General features: G+C 47.6%; 1 protein-coding gene across 1 annotated transcript in view; it reads left to right on the top strand.

Annotated features, from left to right (window-relative positions):
* ADAMTS17 (ADAM metallopeptidase with thrombospondin type 1 motif 17) overlaps positions 1-19,416 on the top strand; it is a gene marked incomplete at its 5' end in the record, with an annotated part of 251,800 nt that extends 232,384 nt beyond the window's left edge. The window contains 2 exons of the mRNA XM_006020100.3: positions 12,120-12,297; positions 15,598-19,416. Coding sequence (XP_006020162.1) covers positions 12,120-12,297; positions 15,598-15,749 — 330 coding nt within the window. The remainder of the gene's footprint in view (positions 1-12,119; positions 12,298-15,597) is intronic.
* Positions 19,417-25,144: the final 5,728 nt, after the last annotated feature.

Below are 25,144 nucleotides of genomic sequence, written 5' to 3'. Positions count from 1 at the left end.
ACAGGAACAGGATGTGTTTCAATACGGACAAGTGCAGGGTGCTGCACTTGGGTAGTAGGAACCAGCAGCACACTTATACGATGGGGAACTCCCTACTTGAGAGCACGGAGGCGGAAAGGGATCTTGGTGTCATTATTGACTCCAAGATGAACATGGGCCGACAATGCGAGGTCATGGTTGGCAGGGCTAACCGGACCTTGTCGTGCATCCACAGGTGCATCTCGAGTAGAGCCAGGGAGGTGATCCTCCCCCTCTATGCGACGCTGGTCAGGCCGCAGCTGGAGTATTGTGTCCAGTTCTGTGCGCCCCATTTCAGGAGGGATGTGGACAACATGGAGAGGGTCCAGAGGAGGGCCACCCGCATGATCCGGGGACAACAGGGCAGACCCTACAGTGAGAGACTGCGGGACCTGAACCTATTCAGCCTCCACAAGAGAAGGCTGAGGGGGGACCTGGTGACCGTCTATAAACTCACTAGGGGGAACCAGAAGGGTTTGGGGGAGACGCTGTTTCCCCTAGCCCCCGCTGGCATAACAAGGAGTAATGGGCACAAGTTGATGGAGAGGAGGTACAGATTGGACATCCGAAAAAACTACTTCACAGTTAGGGCGGCTAGGAGCTGGAACCAACTTCCAAGGGAGGTGGTGCTGGCCCCTACCCTGGGGATCTTTAAGAAGAGGCTGGATACCTACCTGGCTGGACTCATTTGAGTCCCGTTTTTTGTTTAGGGTTCTTTTGTTGTTCTCCCGCCCTGGCGGGGGGTCGGGCTAGAAGATCTATTAGGTCCCTTCCGACCCTAAAACTATGAAACTATGAAACTATCCCCAGGCTGGTTGCAGTGTAGATATCTTAGATTCATAGATTTCTAGGGTCGGAAGGGACCTATTAGATCATCGAGTCCAACCTCTTGCTCTGGGCGGGAAAGAGCACTGCGGTCAAGTAACCCCAGCCAGGTGCTTGTCTAATCTCCTTTTGAACACCTTCAAGGTAGGGGAGAGCACCACCTCCTTTGGAAGCACATTCCATATTTTGGCAACCCTTACCGTGAAGAATTTCTTCCCGATGTCTTCCTGTTCTTCGTAGAGAGAAGATTAGAAGCTTGTTCCATATGTTTGTAGAGCAGAACGAAACCTGAATGTATAGAAGATATCAAACACCATCACCATTTACCTAGGCTCCTTCAGAGGAGGATTTTGAATACAAGAGACATGAGGCTGATGTAGGCTTGGATTACAGAGCAGGCAGGACCCATCGCTCTCCTCTTAAAATGAAGTCAATTTTGTTTACAACACCACTGGACACATCACGGGCCCTCTGAAACCAAAGACCAACTCCTAGTGACTTCATCAACTTGAGGATTTGGATGTGAAATTGAGGTTCTTTGCAAAAGACTTGTATTTTAGACATGGCAGGGCTTCAGAGCTACTGGGGCTATTCCAGGGGTGGGCAAACTATGACCAGGGGCCAAATCCAGCCTGCCAGGCCATTCTATCCGGCCTGCGGGGCCCCTAAATGTTTTTTTTAATTATATTTATTTGCTCTTGGATGCCTGTTGAAGATGACAGGAGCCAGGGATAATAGGACCCAGGGGAAGGTGGCAGCAGGACCCAGTAGCAAGGCACCTCCAGCCCTGCCTCCCCAATCAGAAGCCTCTGCCTAGCAGCCCGGGACTGTGGGGCTCTTCCTACTTCCCTGCGTTGGAAAGGTAAACATGGCCCTTGACAGCTTGCCAAAACTTGGTAAGTGGCCCTCTGCCCAAAATAATTGCCCGCCTCTCAACCCTGACACAAAACTGAAGATGTAACACCCTAACTTGCCATGGGCAAAGCAGTGGGGTCATGGTGGCCAAGATCCTGCTGCCGCAGAGGTTGTTAATATATGTTCAAGGCCTCCCAGGAAGAGGACCATGCCCCCACTACAGGCAAAAACCCCTACAGTCCATACCAATTTGACCATGACTTTCCTGACCCCAAAAATGGTGATCAGTCCAGCCCTGGGTGGAAAGTCAAGACCATGGGTGGGTATTTGCTTCAGAGGTAGCTTTTGCCCTGAGGCTTCTTCCATGACCATGCTCTCTTTATGAACTGGAGCATCAACTGATCCTTGAGCTGAGAACCATCTGTGCGATACCTTTGCAGTAGGCCTGTGCGAAGCGGCTAGTATTCACTCTGGGTTCAGATTCAGCTGATTGGGGGACAGTGATTTGATTCGGTGATTCGAATCACTGTCCCAAATCAATCCATCTGAATCTGATTAGGCGATTCGGCCGCTACTAAATCTCCAAATCAAATAGGCCCCATCCCCCGCCCACTCTCCCAGTGCCCCACCATGTCTGCCCGACCCAGCCCCAGCATCCCTACTTCTTAAAATAAAAAAAGCCCTACACTCACTGGCTCCCGCCAGGCAGGGGGTGATCCCCGCTTAGGGGGACTGGGGAAGTAGGCAGGGGATGGGGCCTGGTGGGGGTCCCCCCATGGTCCCCTCCCCCAGGCCCCTCCCCACCCCCTACTTACCATCATGCGGTCCAGGTCCTGCTCCCTACGGCAGCAAGCACAGACTGCCTGAATCTCTGAATGTCCTCCAAATCTTTTCCTAATCAATTCGGAGGCTTAGGATCAATTCAGACCTTGTTATTGGTCTCCCGATTCGATTCGGATTGGGAGATTCAGCCGAATCGAGCCAAATCTCTGAATCAAATCGGCATCCAAATCTTCACACAGCCATACTCTGCAGCTTGCTCGCTTTCACCAAGCTCTTATTGCACGCACCTGTAAGATATTTATGCCGTGGCATATGGTGTAATGGATAACGTTCAGCAACTGCAATTAAGTAACTCTCCAAGCCATATCACTAAGTAGATCTGAGTGCTTTCTTTGTAGACAAAGGATTGGAGTTAGATGTACTTACTGTATTAACATCTTCATTAGAAAGAGTGATTCAGAGCCTTAGGTACAAAATTATAGTTTCTTCTTCATTTCATGTTATCTTAGAAAAGCTTTGGAAATGGAAGACCGCTGTGCTTGTTAAGACTGAGTTGTGAGGGATAAACAACAGTGGGAGGTAAGAAATACAAAAATATTTTAGGGCAGAGCCTTTTGGTACTTCCACAAATGTGCCATTCAAAAGAAAAAGGAAAGTGAAGACTTCAGGCTTGAACTCAAGAGATCTGGGTTCAGCTTTCAAGTCTGCCCCAAACTTCCTGGGTGACTTTGCTCAAGTCACTCAACTGTATTCTGCCTCAGTTTCCCCACCTTTGAAATGCAATCACTTAACTCATGGATGCAGCTACTGTGTGGATTTTGTAGTGCAGACAAGATGACAAACTCCATAGAAAAAATGCCAAAAATGTGAGGTTTGCACACTGAACAACTCAGCACTGAAAAACTGCAGTGGCAAAACTTGTGCATGGAAACAGAGCTTGACATTTTAATGACTTAAGTTGAAGCATCTTTAAAAACGTAACCTGAATGACATGATCAAGTGAGAGTGGATGTATGAAATGCAGCTGCTCCATAACGCTAACCTTCTTGAGCAAAACCTTGGCCCCAGTGATGCCAAGGGGAGGTTTTCCAATGGCTTCTGGGAGACCCTGATTTTACCTGTGCTGTTCAAAAAGACATTAAAAGGCAGAGGGATAACCAGGGAAGTAGCAGATGCAAGACTGGGCAGGTGATCAGGGGACCAGTCTTTTGTTCCTGTCTTTGCTGGTAGCCAGCTGTGTTACACTGGGCCAGTCATTTTACTTCTCTGTACTTCCCTTCTGACACTTCGATTATTTTTTCTGTTCTTTGGGGCAGAGACCATGTCTTGCTTACACAGCACTTTTAAGCACTGCTGTTGGTAGATGTTAATAGCCAAAAGACTGCTCTGCTGAGGTCCAGTTCCCAGGAAGTTCTTTCAGCAGGCCCTGTTCTTGTAGAAATAGCTGAACTAGCCTTAAAGCAGCTACCCCAGTACCGATAACGGTGGAGAAGCAACAGCACAGAGCTCGGTGAAGCCTACAAACTTCCTGGAGAAGCTGGGTAAATAGGTGGGTTCGTGTCGATGCCTGCATTCAGCTCCCTGCTGCCACTCTTATCAGGTATGTCTATGTAAGGTGCAGTCGCACCTTTGGCTGCGGTGTGGACAGCCCCGGGGGCTACGTCCTTGGATAAAAATCAGTGCGACTCCCAGGTAAGAAAACGCAAGGAGCAGTGCCAGCTTCCACGAGCTGGGGCCCTGGCCTGAGAGCACACATTTCTAGGCATCAGCATCTTTCTGGAGTTTGGAACCAATAGTACCATATTCATTTCATAGTTCAGCTTTTATTACCTGGCGCAAAATTGCAGTCATAGGGACCTGTGGTTAGTATCTGGTAGGAGACTTAATTCATTTAATGGTAAGAACAAATTAAACCGGTCCCATATTTCCATGGCGGGCCATGTTGCATAAAGCACTTTGCAGCTCAGCGACTTCCCAGACTATTCACAGATTCCAACCTCAGCTCTTCCAGCTTCTGCACTTAACAGTGAAGCCAAGTTTAATTATGCATTTGAGATACACTGGAAGTGCTGCTTGGGTCTTGGTCCTCAGGTCATCCAGCCTTCAGTTTGAAAGCACAGCTGTAGGCGGTGAGAGAAGCTTGCGCTGCTCTTTAAGCTCTGAGATCCTGTCACATCGGACATCAGCATTTTTGTTATAATTTATCGGCTCTTCCAGCATTGAGTCAAAGGAACGGGCATTTTTTTTTCCTGATTAAATTAAACAGATCAGTCACTTGACAAAACTTTCCAAATGAAATATTGTTACCAACAAGACTAGATATGTTCCCTTAATAGATCTGATAGTCTTTTTTACTGCAGAAGCTTGAAAAGCAACTTCCAGGATGCTTTGGGCGAATTAGATCTTATCAGACGAGAGACAGAAATTCCGTTCCTTAGTGCTTAATTAATGAGGCACCGCTAGAAGCTGACCTGACATTGATGAAAATGCACCGCTTGCTGCCACGCTGCTGTTAAAATGAAGAGCTTAAATTAGAAAAAATTCACTGAAAGCCTAATATTGGGGGCATGGGACTCTTGCAAGACATTTGTCAGTCACCCCAAATGCCTTTTTCGAATGTTGCCAGCAAGAACTTGCCTTACTTTCCTCCTGACTTTCACATATGCAGGGGAGCTGCAATAAGAAATACCTTCACCCTTTCTGAAAAGACTTGAAGTCTGCAGTCAGTATAAAATGTGACATCTCTGCAGTGTTGTGAGGTGGATGGGGAAATAAGTAACGCAACTTGCCTTTTCGCCAGGTCACCTTTGCATTTTTTCTTCTTGAATGATCGTACTTGGGAATAGAGCCCAGGTCTTTAAAACTCCAGCCCATAAAGTCAGCAGGCATGGGACTGGTTGAATGGGACTCCAGGATCGTCTCCCAGCCTTTCCCAATGATGTTGGAAGAGTTTGACATGCAGAGGTGAGCAGTAGATGTAGCCAACAAAATGTATGATGGATCAGTTCTCTGCCTAATAGTAGACCAAAGGCATTCTTAAGGAAGAAGCGTGATCTAAAATGATCTGACAGTCAAAAGTAACGAAAGGCACAAACAGGACTCTACCGTCCCAGTCCGTGCTAGGCTGCTGTTTGTATGATCTCCACGTTGTTAAGTCCTATAAGTTTCCCTTCTCTAAATACTGCTCTGCAGAGGAATTCCTTGCTTGGTGCCTTTGAGTCTCTCCAGCTGCCCAACCTCACCCTGTAGCCTTGAACTCCCAGTATTTGCTATAAACTTGTTCTGTTTAATACCTAGTGTCTTTCTGAGGCATTCTGCTTTTGAAAGCATTTAGACATCTATCCATACCACTGGTATGGGGCATAGTAGCGGAGTGATTAAGGCATCTTGCCATAGCTCCTGAGACGTGCAGTCAAGCCCCATCCTGGTTCTGTGCCAAAAGCTGCCCCTTGCAGACCAAGCTACAAATGCTCATTCAGGCTGGGGGGCTGAAGAAAGTCAGACGTGGCACTAGCCACGTGGCTCCATTGTGGACCATTGGCTATGAAAACTGGTGTTTCGTAACCATACCAGTCCTATAAGCTGCTAGACACAGGAGGACTTTTGACCTAGAGTTTTGGAGGACTTCCAGATTTTTTTCACCTCCATACTTGAAGGTGGAAATAACTTATGAGCTGAAAACTCATAGTTTGTCTTTAAGCTGTAGCTTTTCAATGAATAAATCTTCTTTAAGCTGGAGAATGCAGCTGCTACCTTGACAATTTGTAAGTTTATTTCCTTCTGGATATCCCCATTGGCTTGTGCGTTACTGCCAAGGTATGCAAATTGCCTCACTTCTTATATTCCTCCAAGTAATGCTTGAATTGGGAGTTGCTGGGGCTTCTCTTGGGCTTGGTGTCCCATTCCCCCACCCCCCCCTATTACCTAATTATTAACTATCCTTTTCACAATGCTAAACAGTCTTTAGGTTTTTGCTTGCACCTTGGCTGAGCTGTCACTGATAAGATTTGTGTGATCAATAAAACCTGGCTGCTTTAGGGTGCTGCTGTTAAGCCATGCATAGCTTTTCTCTTCATGGTGTCACTGGCAGTGCCAAAGAGGATTCATAGATTCATAGCAGTTAGGGAAAGGACCTCACGAGATCATCAGGTCCAGCCCCGCTGCTCTTAGGCAGGAAATAAAAGACTGTTGGGGTCAGAGGAGAGGAGAAGGCATGCATCCTTGGTACCTATGCTAAACAATTTAGTCAGGTCTGTGTTTACTGTAACTAGGCAAGCTCCACCATGGCATAAAGCCTTAGTGATAGTGCTTATTGTTGGCATAGCATAATGCCAAATAACAAAACCCTGGCTTGCATCTACCGATGCATCTCGAGCAAAACCCAGGAAGTCATCCTCCTGCTGTACTCGGCCCTGGGGAGGCCGCAGCTGGAGTACTGCATCCAGTTCTGGGCGCCGCACTTTAGGAAGGACGTGGAGTAGCTTGAGAGAGTCCAGAGGAGAGCCACACGCATGATCAGAGGATAAGAGAGCAAGTCTTATGAGGAAAGGCTGAGAGGCATGGGACTCTTCAGCCTGGAAAAGCAGAGTCAATGGGGGGACTTGATGGCAGCCTATAAGTATATTAGGGGGGTGTACCACGAGCTGGGAGAACATCCGTTCACCAGGGCACCCCAAGGGAAGACAAGGTTTAATGGTCACAAACTCCAGGAAGACCATTTTAGCTTGGACGTAAGAAAAAACGTCTTTACCGTCGAGCCCCCAGAGTCTGGAACAGACTCCCCCCAGAAGTGGTGCAAGCATCTACTCTGGACACACTTGGACACTTATCTTGCTGGGATCATTTGACCCCCGCTGACTTCCTGCCTCTTGGGTGGGGGGCTGGACCCGATGATCTTACAAGGTCCCTTCCAGCCCTAATGTCTATGAATGCTTCCAGGTGAATCACAACGTGGGCTGTCAAACGCTTACTTAAAATCTGTGACATTTATGGGGCATGGGTTTGCCCTTTAATTCTCTCTCAAGTTACTTCTTCAGGTGAAAACCTGGCCAGCGTATAACCTTTTATGTTGAAATCCATTTGCTCTTCCCTTAGATCAACCGCTCTCTTTGGGCTGTCGAACTGCTGAAGACTTTTCTGACAGTGAAGGGAAGAGAAGACCTGGGTAGTTCTTGCAGTGACTTTTCTTTGACTCCAGTGCCATTTCTCCATTGGGCTGGAAGCTTTTCTGAAGTGTTTCATGATTTTAGAGTAGCATGGGAGTAGCTGAAGTAAAGGAGAGGGGCTGAGCACATCTGTATTCTGTGCCTGGTTCCACCACGGATACGGCAAGCTCTGCAGGCCACTTCCCCTCCTGTATCCCTCAGCTCCTGCATCCATCCAAAAGCCTGGGGTAATTGTGAGCCTTAGACAATGCAGGTGAAACTTTCTGAGATCCTCCAAGGAGGTGCCCTGCAGGCACAGAGCACTCACCTTCTGGTTAATGCATTGCACGCACACACACAAAAAATCAAGCTCCGTACTTGCTAACAAACGCTTGCACTAGTCTTGGCATCCTGCTAGGCTTTCACCCGTAAGCTATAGCACATAGTCTTTCCACTGAGGCTCTCTGCTGGGTCTCCGGGGGGAGGATGGGGGTAAGACAGCATGCACAACAAAGCTTCACCTGTTGCATTAGATGAAAAACCTGAACCAACAACCCCTGGCAGCCCAGGCCACCCCCCACAATGGGTAGTGAGGCTCACTGGTTTAGCTCCATTTGCTGTCCCCAGCTGGAGAGGAGTTTGCAGCTGCTTTCCAGTGCTGGAACTCCCCACGTCCCATGTGGACTTTCTCTGGGACTCCTGTGCCAGGATCAGTACTGGCCAGACCTGCAATGAATCTGCCCCACAAACTTGTTCTGACTGTGTCTCTGCTTCCCTGCTCCCAGGGGTTAGGTGCAACCTAGCGGAGCTGTAGCCGTGAGCATGCTTAGCCAGGAGCAGAAGGGCAGAAACAATACAGAGAAAGGTGCTCCTCACTTTGAATATGATTTCCCTGCTTCTTTTAGCAACATCCTCTCTCCTGAATGAAGCCAAGCGTGAGCAACAATTCCCTCTTCGTATGTCTTTTGTATCTATTCCGATTTCCTATTGAAATTCCTATGTAAAGAGACTATCCAAGTATAGAGCTGAAAATTTCTTCTTAAAATAAGCCAGATGTCCAACCTGACATGAGCTGCCAAGTCCAAAGAGTTCAAGAAAGATGTTAAAATATGTCTTCCTGGCTGTGAAAGACTAATTGCACAGCATAGGTGACAATCCTAGTCTCCGAGGAGAAGGGATCAAACTGCTCGGGGCGAAAACCCTGCTGCTATTTGTCTAAGGAGTGGAGCTGGCAGTGTCTGTGGAAAAAGTCTCGTGGCCTGCCCTCCTTGCTGGTTAGCAGCTGCAGAGGCAGACACACACACACAGAAGGTAGGTAAAGGACTCTAACGCTGTGCCTGAAAATATTAATGTGCCTTAAAAGAAAAGGCTATTCTTGGTAGGAGCGTTGGTAGATACAGAGTGCTCCCTGGGACAGACGCACACGCATGCACAGGATTACGGCCCAATACTCTGTGATCTCAGATGAGCGATTTCAACTCTGTGGTGATGTCTGTCCAGTGAACGTTGCCCCAGAGGCAGCGCCGTGAAGCATGCTGCACTGGTGTGGGCAGACTGCCTTCTGTACGTGGCAGCCCTATCCTGGGGAGGCGGAGAGTTAGCACTGCTGAGCGCTAAGATCTGCTCGGTTGCAAATAGAGGTCATCCTAGTTGCACCATCGCTTTTGTTATGGCAGCACAAAACACGAGCAAACAGATATCCTTGCACCTTGTCATGCCCCAAAAATGCGCAAAAATGTGAGTGCAGCCATTCCTATTAGTAGTTTGTGCCTGGCTACCCAAGGCCAGGTCTGTGGTCATGCCAGGTCTGCACGCCATGTGCCGCTTTATGGCAGAGGACGTCTGTTTGGTTACGGCGCAGCCCCGACAGCCCACGGCTGCCCTCTCCAGTTGCCCCAGGCAGGCCATTCCAGGTTGCCTGTTTCATGCTGCAGAGCAAGGGCATGCCACAGGGTCCCCCTCTTCACACTTGTACCCCAGGTCAGGGCCAGGCACCCAGGGCTCATCCTAATGGTCTTTGTTGCATTGTATTAAAACATGAAAGAATTCTCCATTTGAATCCGCACGGACACATTCCTGAGCTCCAAGAATACAAAAGGATTGGCCGTGTGTTACTACCTACCTCCAAGTGAGGAAAAGATGAATGGTTTTATAAAATATCACGCAAAAACAGAGAGCCAACCAAGTCTGAGAAAACCTTTGCTGTTTGAGCAATCTGTTTGCCCGTAAGAGCCGCACAGTTGTTATGAAGGGACAAGGTCTGACGCTTGTCCAACAGCTCCTCCTTGGAACAGCTAGTTATTGAACGCACAAGAGAAAGAGCTGCAAGTCCTCTGTATTATGGAGAAGTTGGTACAAAAAGGAACTGTAGTTGAGCCAATAATAGTGACTGCAGTACAATATAACTAAGTTTAATATCCCTGGGGAAGGGAAGGTACCAGAAATGAATACATTTGACTCATTTGAACTTGTAGAACGGAGCATTTAAAAGAAAAGAAGCTATTGAAAAAGTCCCCAGAGCCAGTCGTACACGTGGCACGGAGCGGTATTCGAATCCGGAAAGGCATGCATCGCTCTGAGCAGAAAGGGAGCAGGAAAGCCAGCAATATGCCCACCTGGCTCAGTGGCAAGATCCTAGAAGTTATTTGAGCCAAACAGAGAGATCCTTCAGAAAACAGAAACACAGCCCCAGAGTACTCAGTTAAACAAGAGTAGAAAATACGGCAGGCAGCATGGAAGGAGGAAATTAGGAGGCTGAAATGGAATTTGAAAAGCAAATAACTGAAGCGAGGACCTAACAGCGCCTTTTGTGAGGGAGTGAGACGCAGGAAACCGATTTGAGAATCGGTGGGTCCACTGGACCACCATTTGTTAATGGGAGCAATTAATGAAGATAACAACATTGCTAAGAATATAAATGATTCTTGGCATGAGGCTTCACCACAGAGGATGTTTTGTAGAGACCTACACCAGACCTCCGCTTTCCTGGAAACGAGCAGGAGGAGAGCTCGTAGTACCCATGCGGTGAGCAGTTCTGAAGGACTGCTCCACTGTGCCTATTTTCCCTGGCCCAAATCATGTGAAGCCTGGTTGCATCTGGCCTTTTACTGTCCCACAAGTGCAAGAATCCATCCCTCCAAAACCTCCTTCCACTGCTTTTACACGGGCCAGGCTCTGCTCCTTGCACCGTATGTTTGCTGAGCAGAAGTAGCTGAGGTTTCCAGCCAAACCAATAAGACCGTGGGTCTTCTCTGCTTTCCTACAACACACAAAAGAGCTTTCCGAGGTCACAGCAGCCGCAGGACTCCCACACCACTTATGTGTCACGCACACCTCCTCCTGAAGCTCCCCAGGGCCGTTGCAGCCCAGCAACCCCGCTGCTTGCTGGCTCAAACCACCAGATTAGCCCTGGATGTTACATTGGCCTGTCGAGAAGCTCCTCTGCCCGCAGTGTCTGAGCACTAGAGCATCCCACCTGGGCTGAACTCGGCTTCTGATTTTCTTACACGGTGGGTTGGGATCCGTAAGGAGCCGTTGCTCCGCTCCCCGCTTGCTTGTGTGTGGCACGAGCAGAAGTCGGAATCCCGCCAAAGTCTCGCAACACGTCGTTTCGTTATTTTAAGTACACGGTTCTTTGATTAACTCCAGCTGGCGTGCTTCCCTCGGCTCGCCGAGCGCGCTTTATTAAAACGGAGCTGCGTGCAAGTGGGACATTGTAAATCAGGAGCGACAGGGCAGAGGGAGGAAGGGGCAGGTGGGAACTCCAAGTGGACGACAACCAAGAAAGCGCATAAATAGAGCTGTCCTCTTGGCAAAGCTAAGCCCCACGTCATGGAGAACAATTTCCAGTCGCTCCTTGGAGGGCAGGCCAGTGTCGGAGGGTTAGCAGGACTAGATGCAGCCGAACGCTTGGATACTTGAGGCTTTCTGCTGTGAATTGGAAGATGGTCTCCCCTATTTCCCCCGTGGTCACCATACATTTGGAGGGCTAGAATTGCCCACCTCTGCAATAGGTTCTTGTTTGAGGTTATCCCACCACCTGCAAAGACACATTGGGTAGGGGTCACCTTGGCAGCAGGTTCTCCCAAGAGCCTGGTCTCCTGGGGTTGCACAGTGGAGCTCCACACAGCACAGAGGTGCAGGCAGCATCAGGCCATATGCATTTTCCAAGAATGCCCCTGTGCGCTGTGAGCTGCTTCAGGAGGGGCGCTGAGCTTCCTGGATTCCTCCAATCTTTAGAGAGACCTCATAGGATGTGGCGCTGTGGGTAAACGGTGCTACAGAGACGGTCCTCCTTGCTGCCAGGTAGCCAGATGCCCCTCTCCACATCCCGGAGACTCCAAAGCCTGGAGACACGCACGGCAGCTGCAGGTCGGCCTGTCTCGGGCGCTGGGGTCTGCTGCCAGTCCCCAGTGCCGTCCTGGAGTATTTTGGCTTGGGTGTCTTTGCAATCAGCTGCAGCGTGACTCACTGAAGTGTCCTTCTCTCCTCCAGTGCTCCTCCACCTGTGGAAAAGGCCTCCAGTCACGCGTGGTGCAGTGCATGCACAAAGTCACCGGCCGCCACGGCAATGAGTGCCCGGTCCTGTCCAAGCCAGCAGCCTACAGGCAGTGCCATCAAGAAGCCTGCAACGAGAAGATAAATGTCAACACAATTACCTCGCCCCGACTTGGTAAGTGGGAGATGGTTCTTGTGGGAAAAGGCAAAATGATCAGCCCTGAACACTACAGTATATCTCCAGCCTGGGTATCTAGGAATATGTTGTACCTGTGCTGAATTTTGTATGGGGCCCTGGGCTTGGGCAGTGTCCAACTCTGAGAAACCGATGGTCTCGAGTGGGCAGAGCCATCCTGCCTTAGATCCACCCCGTGGCACAACTCATTCCCTGGGAGAGTTGTTGGAGCCAACGGTAGGCCACAGAGAAGGGGTCCATGACAGGTGAGATGTGGTCAGCAGAGACTTTTAGTGAATTTTATCATGTTTTTGGTTGCCCGGAGAAATAAAATAGAAAAGTTGTGCAAATGTTTCCAGGCAGCAGAAAACCTTCTCACCTGCCCTTCGCTGTACGTGAAAATGAATATACCAATGAGATTTGATTCCACTGTCTCCAAAAAAACAGAGAGGACCTTGGCAGGTTGAGTGTTACAGGTTTCTGGAAAGATTGTGCTTTTCCCTAGAAGAATGAACGCTATGTAAATCAGGAGCTGTTTCAAGTGTGGGACATCTCTCTTTAGACAGCAGCAGGGAAAGAGGTTGGAGAGTCTTCAGCTTAATCTCTTCTGCCCTCCCACGTCTGCCCCTGAATTATCTGCCACTTGCTATCATTTACCACATGAGCTGAAGCTGCTGGTGACAAACTGCTTTCCAAATTACCGTAATTCTTTTACTGTGGTTCTACCCCAGAGGTGACCCAGTAGTTATGATGCTGAGAGAGGGGTCTGCGTTTATCATCCCTGTCAAAGGGTGCAGGTTGTAGCCGTGTTGGTCTACGGACATAGGCATTTGGGTGAATCTGATATCTTCTGTTAGACCAACTTAAATACTGTAGTTGGAAAACATTTTCTTAGCAAGCTTTTGGGTTTAAAACCCTTTTTTAAACCCGAAAGCTTGCTAAGAAAATGTTTTCCAACTGTTTAAGTTGATCTGATAACAGATATCAGATGGCTTCATCCCTGTCAAATGCACTTGATTTGTAAGACACAAAAAGAGATCATTTTCTACACCTTCCAGCCCCTTCCAGTCAACCTGAGGTCTGAGATCCAGGCTGATTTCTCATACTTTTCACTTTATCATCAGGCCAAATTAGGCCATTAGTTACATTGATGAGCTGAAGGTGCCTTTCTTTTCCCTGGGTGTTGGTTATAGCTGTGTTGGTCTAAGGACATAGGCAGGCACAGTTCTTTGGGTAGATGTGATATCTTTTATTAGACCAACTGAGTAGCTGGAAAAAATACTCAGAAAATACTCAGCGTCTGGAATAGAAGACTCTTCCCTATGCTTGAAGAAGGATGTTTGTGCCTGAAAGGTTGTAAAGAACAATTTTTTTCCAATTACTTAGTTGGTCTAATAAAAAATATCACATTTACCCAAAGAACCTTGTCTTTCTTTTTCTTTGTCCTCAGTATAACTGCTTGAAACTCAGAGAGAGCTGCCAGCAGGGACAGAATCTAACGTGCGATCCCTTCGCTGTGCAGGCTCACAGACGTCAGATGCCCCTACCATCAGCTGATCTGAGTCTGCGTATACCCGCTGTAGTCAGCACTGTTGAATATAAAGGAGCCATTCTTCCATAGTCACTTTTTAGAGTAGGACTGCTATCTAAGCAGGATTAGACTTGAGGTTTCTGGCCTAGGATTTGTTTCCCTAAAGTCAATAATATTTCTAATAGCTCTTTAGAACAGGATGGGCTAATTTTTTTTTTGTAGTGACACCCATGTAATTGAGAGGAGAATTTAGTCCAGCTGAAGAGCTTTAAAAAGCTTTTAAATCCTTTTGTTTAGAACATCTGAGAATATTTCCCAAGCATTTTAGTGCTCAGAGCATAGCGAAGGGGGAAAAAAATTGGTTTGAGAAGCTTTAGATGCAGTGATGAAACAAGAAAGCCATTCTAATGTCCACTTTAGCACAATGCAATAAAAAGCTCAAGTGTTTAATAGACTGGTGCAATTCAAGGCCCTCCTGACTGCAATCTGCTTATGGCTCTAAACCAGTCTGAAATCATCCGTGCCCAAAGTGATATTTGATATGAACAAAAATAGACACCTCTCTCAAGCACGGAGGATTTTACTCTCCTTCTGGATGCAGTAGTGAGCATGTTTGCTTTCATCCAGAATTTTGTTTTCCACAATGCAAGGTTCATGGGAAAACTGCTGCAGAAAAGTACCTTAGTAGTCTCCAGAAATAATCCAAAATGCTGCCTTCGGGCTGTAGCATCGTTGACTCTGGGTCACATTTTTTTTAAGTGCCCCATTGGCTCATGCCCATGCCCCATTATCGAAGGTGACGGGGATTTAGGAGCCTCCACCTCACTGACTTCCAGTGGAGCTTAAGTAGCATTTGAAAATGGCCTGTAGGCCCCTAAATCCCCTAGGGCAGGAGTAGCCAGCCTGGGGCACGGGCAGCCTGTGTATGTGGCACATGGCAGATCGGGGGGACCACTGAATGCAATGCCAGATAGAGCAGGTAGCATAAAGCAGAGCAACAGAGTAGCAGGGAGCACAGGGCAGGAAGCAGAAAGCAGAGCAGCAGGTCGGGCAGGGGAAGGGGATCAGAGTGGCCCTTGGAGAGGGTGTGGAGCTTACCTTGTAGCAGAGATGCCAAAAAAGTTAGCCCCCGCTGACTTAGGGGATGTCTATTCAGGAGATGCAGATACACCTGAGCTAGCTTTAAACTGGTGAGTGTGGGTACTGGTGGGAATGTGGGTGCCACAAAAAGCCTTTCACTCCAGCCAGAATCCTGTGGCCCTTGTTTTTCACTGCTCATGAATCTGGCTTTTCCTACACACATACATTTGTTTGAACCTTTTCCCACCTCTGCCTGGTCTGGGGTTCCCCATTGCAACGTGCTTGGCTCATTCCACTGGAGTATCTGGTACCGGCCTTGGTTAGAAAGCTGTGATTCAGAAAATCCCCGGGGTCTGCGGGGGGGACAGCCTGTCTGCTTCAAGCTAAGCACAGGCGTGATGCACTTTGCCGAACAGGGGCCAAAGGACGGGCACCAGCACAGCTGGGCCACTGGTGTAATGACATTCCTTATGTCTCCAGACTGTTTTTGCAGTGATCTCTCTTGCCTTTGTCTTTATTAGACAAGTCACAGTCCCATTGCCCAAATCTCCTTAGCAGCAACCCAATAAAAAAGCATATCGCCCCCCCGCCCCGGTATTGACTCTCATGCTGCTGGCATTATGTTGCTCAGACCTGCAGTGCTGTTCTCACCTAACGTGCCGGCTTCCTCTCTCTATTTGTATCCCAAGCTGCTCTCACGTATAAGTGTACAGGGGACCAGTGGACGGTGTACTGCAGGGTGATCCGCGAGAAGAACCTGTGCCAGGACATGAGGTGGTATCAACGCTGTTGCCAGACTTGCAGAGACTTTTATGCAAACAAGATGCAGCAGAAGAGTTAATGAATCGGTGGTACTTCTTAGGGTATTACAGCTGTGTGTATGTAAATCATGGACTAGTAGGTCTGAGTACTGGAACTTAATGAATTGCTACAGTGCGGTGGATTCCAAAGCATACCTAATAAGACTTGAAACTAATTCTGCAGACTGGATGTACCAAAGTAATCCACTCCTCCACCTTACAAACACGAACAAAGAGTCATCTCAAGGAGCCAATCATGTAGAATGATATTGTGTTTGGCAGCATCACCTTCTTCATTCATGCTTTTTACTTTAATATATTAATTACTAGCCACTGGATGGCTTGCTACCGTTAAAAAAAGGACAAGAGTTGCAAAGTGATTGAACTGACCAAGGTTGTGTGCGCCTCAGTCAGGGGGAAGCCTCTGGCAAATAATTTAGCAAAGGTATAGACATTACTTAATGCTTCAGTCTTGGCTTCCCTTCCAGCTGATGTTCTTAATTCCCAACAGTTACGGTGCTATGGGGTGGGCTCGGAGAGACACACATAAATGAAATGCTTAATTTAACAAAGGGGATTTGCTATAAAAGCTTGTGAAAACTGATAGCAGAGGATGGGCGTCTCTGAGATTTCTGCAGCAAGCTCAGTGCTATTGTATCCAACACTCCAGTTAGTAGACTTTTTTCTTTAAGCAATCATACTAATGGGGGATTTTTTATCCTCTCCAGTTCTGGACGCACATCTTCTCTCTCTCTGTCTCCCTCCCTCCCTCTGTGTCTCATTCTCAAAATGCATTTTCTTTCCTGGCCCATTTCTTCCATTTCTCTGAGCTTAAAAGAGACTAGAAACTTATTAACCCGGCATCAAAAAGTGAGAAACATCTGGGAGTAGCCAGAAACCATTTTCACTCGTAGGGTTTATTGGGGCGCACTCTCTTGTTTCATCTCCTCTTTCCAACCGTTAGAAATCAATCCGATAAGGAGGCCGAATGTCGTTTCTTAAGGGCACTGTGAAACTGTGTTAGGATGTATCAGAAGTAGAGACTGGGACAATATTTGCATGGAGTTACACTAGAAACCCAAAACAGGTCTTTCCCACCTGTGGGCTCTGCATCGTTGTTATGTTATAAAGCCTTTGGGAGACAAATATAAGAGGCAGCAGTTAGCAAGTACGTGGACTGAAATCCCATCTTACTGAAAGCCAACACTTGTGTGGCCTTCACGTGGGCCAAGAGTTTGCTCTTTGTGTCTAAATGCTTCTTGTTTCATCTGGGGTGTTATTGGGCTTGTCTTATCAGGGCAGCTGGCAAGTGCTGTGTAAATAATCCTTGACACATCTCAGTTCTTCCCTGAGATGCAAGATAGGAACAGGAGCTGCCAACAAGGCAGCATTTGTCCCTCTCATGTGTCTTTGCAGATCAGTGCATCTCTGTAAGTCAGACCTGGACCCTGTCCCCTGCCAGGCCGCGTGGCCACCTGTGTTGTGCTTAGTTACACTCTTGCTCACTGTGCTATTAACACAAATTTTGCATGAATTACAGCTTTGTGCTTGCTCTAGCCCCCTACATTCATATTTACTTACTTGGAGATTCAAGCACAGTTCTCATCACAAACACTGGGGAAGCCTGGGTCCAGATATCAATGTTGTGACCCTCCACCTCTCTTTCCTGATGTCATTTGTATTATTATTATCGCTACTATTTCCTTGCATTAATGTGATGAGAGATGCCCTTGGCAACCAACATTTTTAAAACCGCTTTTTCTCCCAGGTTCAGGGTCTTTCAGTATCCAGGATATAATTGAGACCTCTTGTTACCACTTGGAGCTAAACTTTCTAAATGGGAACCTCACATTCACCTGCACACTGGTAACCACGCGTGCATCCTCAGTCACCCAGGCAAAACGTGTACTTGCTTGTGCAGACGGGCACTTGTGCGCAGAAGTGCTGATCTGCATGCATAAAGCCATACTTGCATGCACAGCAACCTCTCAGCAGGCACTCGGTGCTAACAAACCTACTTGCCCCATTTCTGTGTCAGGGAAATGATTCAGTCTTGTTAGAGCAGACACTCCTCTTGCCGCAGTTACAGTCAGAATCAAACCTTCCCATTGGACATTCACCCTCAGGCCTAAGTTCAGCGGTGGCATAGATGGGCGTATGAAGGGTCTGTCCACACCACTGCAGGCAAGGTGTCCCAGCCAGGACTTCGCTGGCATGGCAGTCCCACTTGCTCCCACTCTTCTCCTCTAGGCCCAGAAATGCACCAGCAAGGCTGCTCCCGGGTTATCCCAGCAGCTGCTCTCGGGCACACCAGAGACTGAGGTCTCAAAAGTGAAGATGCCCTGGGGCACCGGCATATTTCCAGGTTGGGAGCAGGTGGGAGTGGGGAGATGTCAGCTGGGGCGCTCAGCCACTGAGGTGTGGACCTGCTCTATGTTACCCATTGCTCTAAGAAGCAATCATCAAAGGATGAAGCTGATGCTTGAGGCAAAAGATGTAGCAGAAAGCTACAACGATGGCCTAAAAAACTGCTCACCGTACAGACAGTCTAGCCTATCATTACATGTAAATTATATTCCATTACGCCGACCAGCCGGCACGCATCCCTTGGGCCGCCATTTATTTCACCTCCTGTCTTAGCCACCGTTTGCAAAGGGATTTGTGTCCTTGTTAGGTTATTTTTTTTTAGGGTAATCCTTCAGCTCATGCTGTGGCATTGCGCTATGAGATGCTGCACCCTGGCGCTCCGTTTTTGGGATGCCAGCGTTGCAAGTGATACTTGTCATAGCCTTTTCCATAAGACCGTTCTGTTCTCTTCCCAATGCTACAGAATGGGTTTCTGAAGCAGTGGGAGCGTTTTCACCTCATCAGCACGCTCCGCGGGCGGTGGAGCGACTCACCCTCGGTTCAGAGTGCTTTTTGAGTCCAGCCCAAGTTTGCATCTATCAAACGGGACGTGAGTGCGCCGCTGTAACATAGAGATTTCTTTTGAATGTCTGAGCACTGAAAACAGTGTCGCGGCTCTGGAAAGGTTCGTAGGCTAATTTGTGCCTTTTTTTTTTTTTAAGCAGAACCCCTCATCGTGTACAAATGGATGGCATAACAAGATGGACCCAATTGGTTAAATTTTCTCGTTTGATCTCCTGATGAGCCTAAATCCCCTTCCGTTTTACAATGGCCAAAAACTTTGACAAATATATTCAATTCTGGTCAAAACCCCTGCACTTCTGCTTTGTACCGTTTCGTAGGAGCTTTGACTATGAATCTACAGCGATGCCCTGTCCCCAGTTACTACATACCAGTGAAAAGAAAGCTGGTTCAGCATAGCTATGCCAATCCTTTTTTTTTATTCGGTGGTTGTTCACAAGAGATTGATGCTCTTTGATTACAATGGTGGTGTTTCCATATTGTAACCAATACTCTCTGTACTGTTTCTAAAGTACTGTACATTACTAGTTGCACAATTGTGTTATTGAGTGTAGATTCTCACTATCTTATGTATGGTGCTATTTTTTTTTTATTGGTGAAAAAAGAATCTTAGCAGTCAATTATTGCTTGATATTTTATTATAATACAGGGATATATCCTCCATGGCAATCATATCATTTAAGTTTTTCATTACAAAGTGAAATGTATATATTTTTCCATTAGTTAATTTACATATGTACTGTATCCATGATAATATTTTTTTTTTTTTTTTTTTTTGGTGCTGGCTATAAATAGAAAAAAAGAAAAAAAAAGAAACAGTCAAACTAAATGGAACCAGTTGTAAATTCAAACCAAAACAGGATCATTCCATTTTGGCACAGATTGAATATGTTTAATAATAAATTTATTTTTCCATAGCAATTTTAATAAGGGTTTTGAACTTGAAAACAAGCCCACACAAAGCAAACCAAACAGCTAACTGTGAAAATAAAGAAGAAATAGTGAGGCCATGAGCAATACATTATGCATCTGTCTAATACTTGACTGAGACTTGGATTCAAATGAATCCAGGGCCCAACATTGACAGCTGTGGTAGGTGGAAGAGGTCATTTGTCAGTAAAATATTGGCAGCTCAGAGTTCCCAGTGTGCTAACAAATCAAGAGGTGATGGGTCTTGTCCCTGTGCGGTTGCAGAATAAAGTACAGGGAATGTTAATATTTAGCTAAGGCCAAATGCGCTCTCTGGTCAATGAGACACAAAAGCAGAAAATGCCGGCGTGGAAAAAAATGACCTTGTCTCCATTTGGGATCTGCCGTGTGGGCCTTACAAGGCGGCTGGGAACCAAAAGCTTTTTGCACGGGGGAAGGAAATTGTACAAGTGGATTTCAGAGAGCAGTTTCTTGTGATGTGCGTTGAAGTCCGGGTGAAGCAGCAGCCTTGCTGGACGGTCATGGGTAGCTGCTGCACGGCTTATAAATGAGAGTTGCTGAGCATGTGGAAATTATATTGGAGTAAAAACTATCCTGCCCATTTGAAAGGTATCTGCGTAACTTAGCTGGACACTTTGTTGGTGTGAAATAAACCGAATTACTTCAATGCTGAGCGTTTCTCGGCTGTGTTTGTTGTAGGTGCAATGCTTTTTAACAGAAGAAAGTCATGAGCCCACCAAGTATGCACAATAAAACCTATCGCACATGTTGCTACAAGGAACCAAAGTCCTTGGGCCAAACTCTTTTCTTCTAGACACTGGGGGTTTCCCAAGCAGCCCCTTGCAGCTCTTCAGTTTGCAAGGCTGATTTTTTGTTTCTGTGACTATTAATATTTATTCTTTACAGTCTGTGAGCCGACCAGAGCCTTCTGCATTCATGGGTTTTTGAGGCCGGAAGTGATCCATAAATCGTTGGGTTTCACCTTCTGTGTATCCCAGGCCATAGCGCTACACCCAGTTACCTTCATATTAAGCCCCCAAAGCTTAGTTTTATGAGAGCGTTATCTTCCCAAGAGGAATGGATTTGAAGATGTCAAGAGACGGAGAATCCACCACCGCTCTTGGTTGCCCGGGTCCAGTGGTCAGTCGCCCTCACGGCTTAACTAACTGGACCCTGGCATTTGAATTTGCCTTGCTTCAATGTCTAGCCGTTGGTTCTTCTGGGGCCTGTCTCCACTACACCAGCAACTTCTTCAATGCCCGCTGCTGTTTCCCCAGGAAAGTCCTTGTGAACCTCAAGTCACCACTTAGTTATTTTTCTCCTTTTTTGATAAGATAGAGCGCGTACCCTAAGGTAAGCACCAACAGCTCTGTTTCTCCTCAACCTCTTGACCATAGCATCAATTAAATTCACACCCCCCACCCCAAGGCACCCCACAACACGATGGCATTGAGTGGTGCTTGGTTATATCAACGATTTATTAGAAGCAATGTTTGGTATATTTTGGAAGTTGAAAACCTGACCTGCGAAATATTGGGAGTTTGGTCCCCCGGCTTCACGTAGAAATGTGTTGATGTACCACGAACTAAGCACGGCCTGTGGGCTCCAGGACACCTGGATCCTATTCCTCCCTGGGTGTTTCCTGGCAAATCACTTGCCATTTGTGTAAGTGCTCCTACAATAGATGTTGGATCCTGAGCTAAGGGGTTTTGCTAAGAGTAATTAGTAACGTTTGATAAATGTTTAACAGCTGCAGAGCACTATTACTATCCATGTCCTAAGGGCCTTGTTTGGGTGAGAGACTCGTTCAGACCAAGATGATGAAAAGGAGACCAACTACCCAGAGAAGATGTAGATGCCTTCAGACGTGGGATAACCTTAACTGAAGGCCTGGCACTGGCAGAGACATCCGGCAATAGCGATACTGGTATAAGAAGAAGTCACCGTCTGGTCCAGGGAGACTCCAGCATGGTCAAAAGTTGGTAGAGAGTAAATGGTGGAAGGCAGCTGTGCTTTTGCCCCAGCTGGGTGCAGTTGTTTTACAGATAGAAGAAAATGAGGAAGGCATATAGAGAAGTTAAGAAGGACTCAGTTGCTCAAATGGCCACTAGATCTTTTCTTTCTCAGGTTGGATTTCACCCATCTGTGCCTGGAGCCTCCCGCATGCAGACGCACACCCCAATTATTTTTTGTCTTCTCATGGCCCCAAAGACAATAGCAGCTTCTCTTCTTGATTTGCAAACATACATATCTTCTCCAGCAGGGAGGTGCTGCAGCTTGAAGTACTTCGCTACTAAAATACGCAACGAAAAAATGTGCAGTTACTGTGACAACTGTGCAGTTATTATGACAGCACAGCTGAATGTCTAGCATTTCAGTCTGCACTTATGAAATCATAGCAGATTTAGCCTCCTAATTGTCCTCCTCGTTTGCTCGCTCCAAATTGCTCTCTCCCTAATGGTGTTTCCCTCTTATTAAGCTTCCTGCTTTCAGAAATACCCTTGGCGTGAAATGCCGCCTCTGTAAAACAGCAGTGAAATTCTAGAAAGTCTGTCCAAACGTTGCTATAGATTAATACATCATCAGGATCGCACGTTGTGCAGAGTCAACATGTGATAGCAATTGGAGGGATATGGCAAAAGGTGGGAGAGCGTAATGAATGCTGTCATAGGTTTGGCTTGAGACGCTTGTGGTATTTGCCAATCTCTCTCCTATAAATCCAATAGGCTTATGTGCTTAATTCGCCTCTTTGCATGTAACAGCCTTTGCTGTTTCTCGTCCCTGCTCCCCTCGGATGATTTGAAACCAGCTTCTCTCGTTGTTGTCTCAGTTTTCCTCGGCCGAGCTTGCCGGGGGCAGGTGGAGCCAGCCCGCTGCAACGCTCTGCTCTAACGGGGCCCGGCGTGAAGCATATAATCTCTCAGCGGCTGGGAGCTCAGCTCTCCCTCCTCAGCTTTCACCTGCTTCCTCCCCTCACTTGCGAGTCCTGATGCACTTTGTCAGCTTTAGCTTTCTCTGGAGCACTCTCAGCTGCTCCGCTTGCCCCTGGTTCACGGAGCGGTTGCTCTGGAAGGGAATTCCTTTCCCTTAAGCTCGATATGGAACACCTTCTCCTCATTTCAGTCCCGCGCGCCAGCAAGCACGGACCCAGCCCTGACCCTCTCTCCACAGGTGAAATAAGGATTGCTCTTTCCTTCGGGTCACGCACCAACACAACGGGGTCCTTTAGGCGTCTTCCCTTTTCCTTAGAGTCTGTGGGCACCCCTGCATGTGCCAGCAGGGCACAGATGCCCTTGTAGATGAGTTGGTGTATGTAACAGGTAGTCTCTCGCCACGTCTGTGAAGACAGAAAAGGAGTATTTCTGTACCCCAGCTTCTGCCCTCTCTTTGAAACTCTGCAGTTGCCTTGTCTAGCCCTTGGGAGCTCATCTCAGACACCTTTGCAATTTGCCCACTCCAAGGAAAGTACCTTTTTCCCTAAACCCGGTGTTAACCATGGTCTTGCCGAGTAGGAAATCTGAAAGCAAGATGAAATGTTAGGGCTAGGATACCTGATTGTTTTAATAGCTTGCACCATTACTGTCTTTTATGCCTGAGTGCACAGAGCTAGAGCATTGCATTTAATTCACCGTTGCTGTAGGGACTCTGCTGGTCTTTGATTCACCTCGTCTACATTGCAATTAATTCACCGTTGCAGTAGAGACTCTGCTGGTCTTTGATTCACCTTGTCTACATTGCAATTAATTCACCGTTGCTGTAGGGACTCTGCTGGTCTTTGATTCACCTCGTCTACATTGCAATTAATTCACCGTTGCTGTAGGGACTCTGCTGGTCTTTGATTCACCTCGTCTACATTGCAATTAATTCACCGTTGCTGTAGGGACTCTGCTGGTCTTTGATTCACCTCGTCCACATTGCAATTAATTCACCGTTGCTGTACAGACTCTGCTGGTTTTTAATTCACCTTGTTTACATTGCAATTAATTCACCGTTGCTTTAGAGACTCTGCTGGTCTTCTGTCAAGCCTAGAGTCAAATAAGGGTCATCTCGCTCTCCATGCTCCTGGCCAAAGAGTTTGGCTGTAGGAGCTGTGAATGGACAGCTTGTAGATCCTAGCACTCCTCCCAGATGCATAGATATCTCTTGCTTCCCTCCATCTAGGGTTCAGACCCACTGGTCGTTCTTGAGGATATCGTTCCACGCAAGGTTTGCTTCTGAGGAGAGAGGATACCTGTGGATGTTAAAAATATCCAGAAGCTGATAACATTTTCTACATGCCTCTGTTTTGTCCCATCTAACACTGTCCTTACATTTATCCACCAGTTCACCTCTCCAGAAACACGTGTGTCATCTGAGAGGAGCTGAATGCCACTGGGACTCGATCCAGCTCTAGCAATCGATGGCAGTTAGATGCCTACGTGCCTCCATGAGTAGTTGCACAGGATGTCAGGATAGTCTTCCAGGTTTTCGTGCATCGTGATGCATTGCATTTGGTTACCCCATCTCAAGCGTTGAAGTCTAGGTTGCTGAAAGAAAGAACACCCATTTTCTAAGGGTTTCTTCTGCCTTCAAAATCAATCTGTCCATGTCAAGCAGTATTCCTGGTCAGCTACATGCTCTCCCCGGCAGGAAGGGTGGGGGGAACGCTGCTGATTTTAAATCATCCTGAACCCAGTGGAACAACAAACTCATGCAAAGTTTGCCTCGGGATCAAACGCGAGTGCCTTTGCGCTCTCGCAAGAGTGACTGTGACATACAGAATGGCAGCAAGAAACAGGCAAGTGATTCAATCAATGCACTGGAGAAGACGAATGCTTGGGACTTGCAAAGCACTTTCCATTTGGGATCGCAACATAGCATTAGCCCCATTTCACAGGTGGGAAGACCGAAAGCAAGGGACTTGGCACGACTTGCCCAGCATCAACCAGGAGACCAGTGGCAGAGCCAGAAATTAAACCCCGGTTCTCTCCGCTCGGCTCCCATTTCTTCCAGCCCAGCTCCTGTTGGTAAACTTGTTTCTAGAGGCTCCTCAGTACGAGGAAGTTAAACAGCATTGTTCCTGAATTTAGCTAATGAAGGGGCTAAGAAGGGAATGAGGAGGGGGGTGGAGGGAAGGGGCCAAGTCATCCTAATCCTGCAAGCCCCCAAGAGGCAGCTGGAGAGCATCTCCAAACCTCAGACTCCGCGAGGCTCACCCAGCCCGGATCTCCAGGCCACGTCCCTGTCATGTTACAGAGCCTGAAAAGAATGCATGGAGCCGTGCTGTGCTAGATTTATGACATTGCTGGAGCTCCTGCGTCTGCCAAGTGGTGGCCAGACACTCTCACAGACTTTCCCAATTAGCAGCGTTCTGCATCTGATGTCTGGGGCTTGCCTATGCGTGTCCTGTGCATTGCTGCCGCTGGGACTCGGAGAGGGACCGCTCGTGGCCTGCTTTCGGCTTGGGCCAGCCGCACGGGCTGTGAGGCCGCGCCGAATGCAGAAGCACGGGTCCTGCCGCTTGGCTGCAGAGTTGACATTTGGTGCGTTTTGCTGGGGTGCTGGCAGGGTCAAAGCCACAAGCGTGGGTTGGGTTTTC

The sequence above is a fragment of the Alligator sinensis genome, unplaced genomic scaffold, assembly GCF_000455745.1.
Source record: "Alligator sinensis unplaced genomic scaffold, ASM45574v1 scaffold210_2, whole genome shotgun sequence".
Lineage (NCBI taxonomy): Eukaryota > Metazoa > Chordata > Crocodylia > Alligatoridae > Alligator > Alligator sinensis.
The sequence above is the reverse complement of the archived record's forward strand: the minus strand, read 5'-3'. Positions and strand labels throughout refer to the sequence as shown.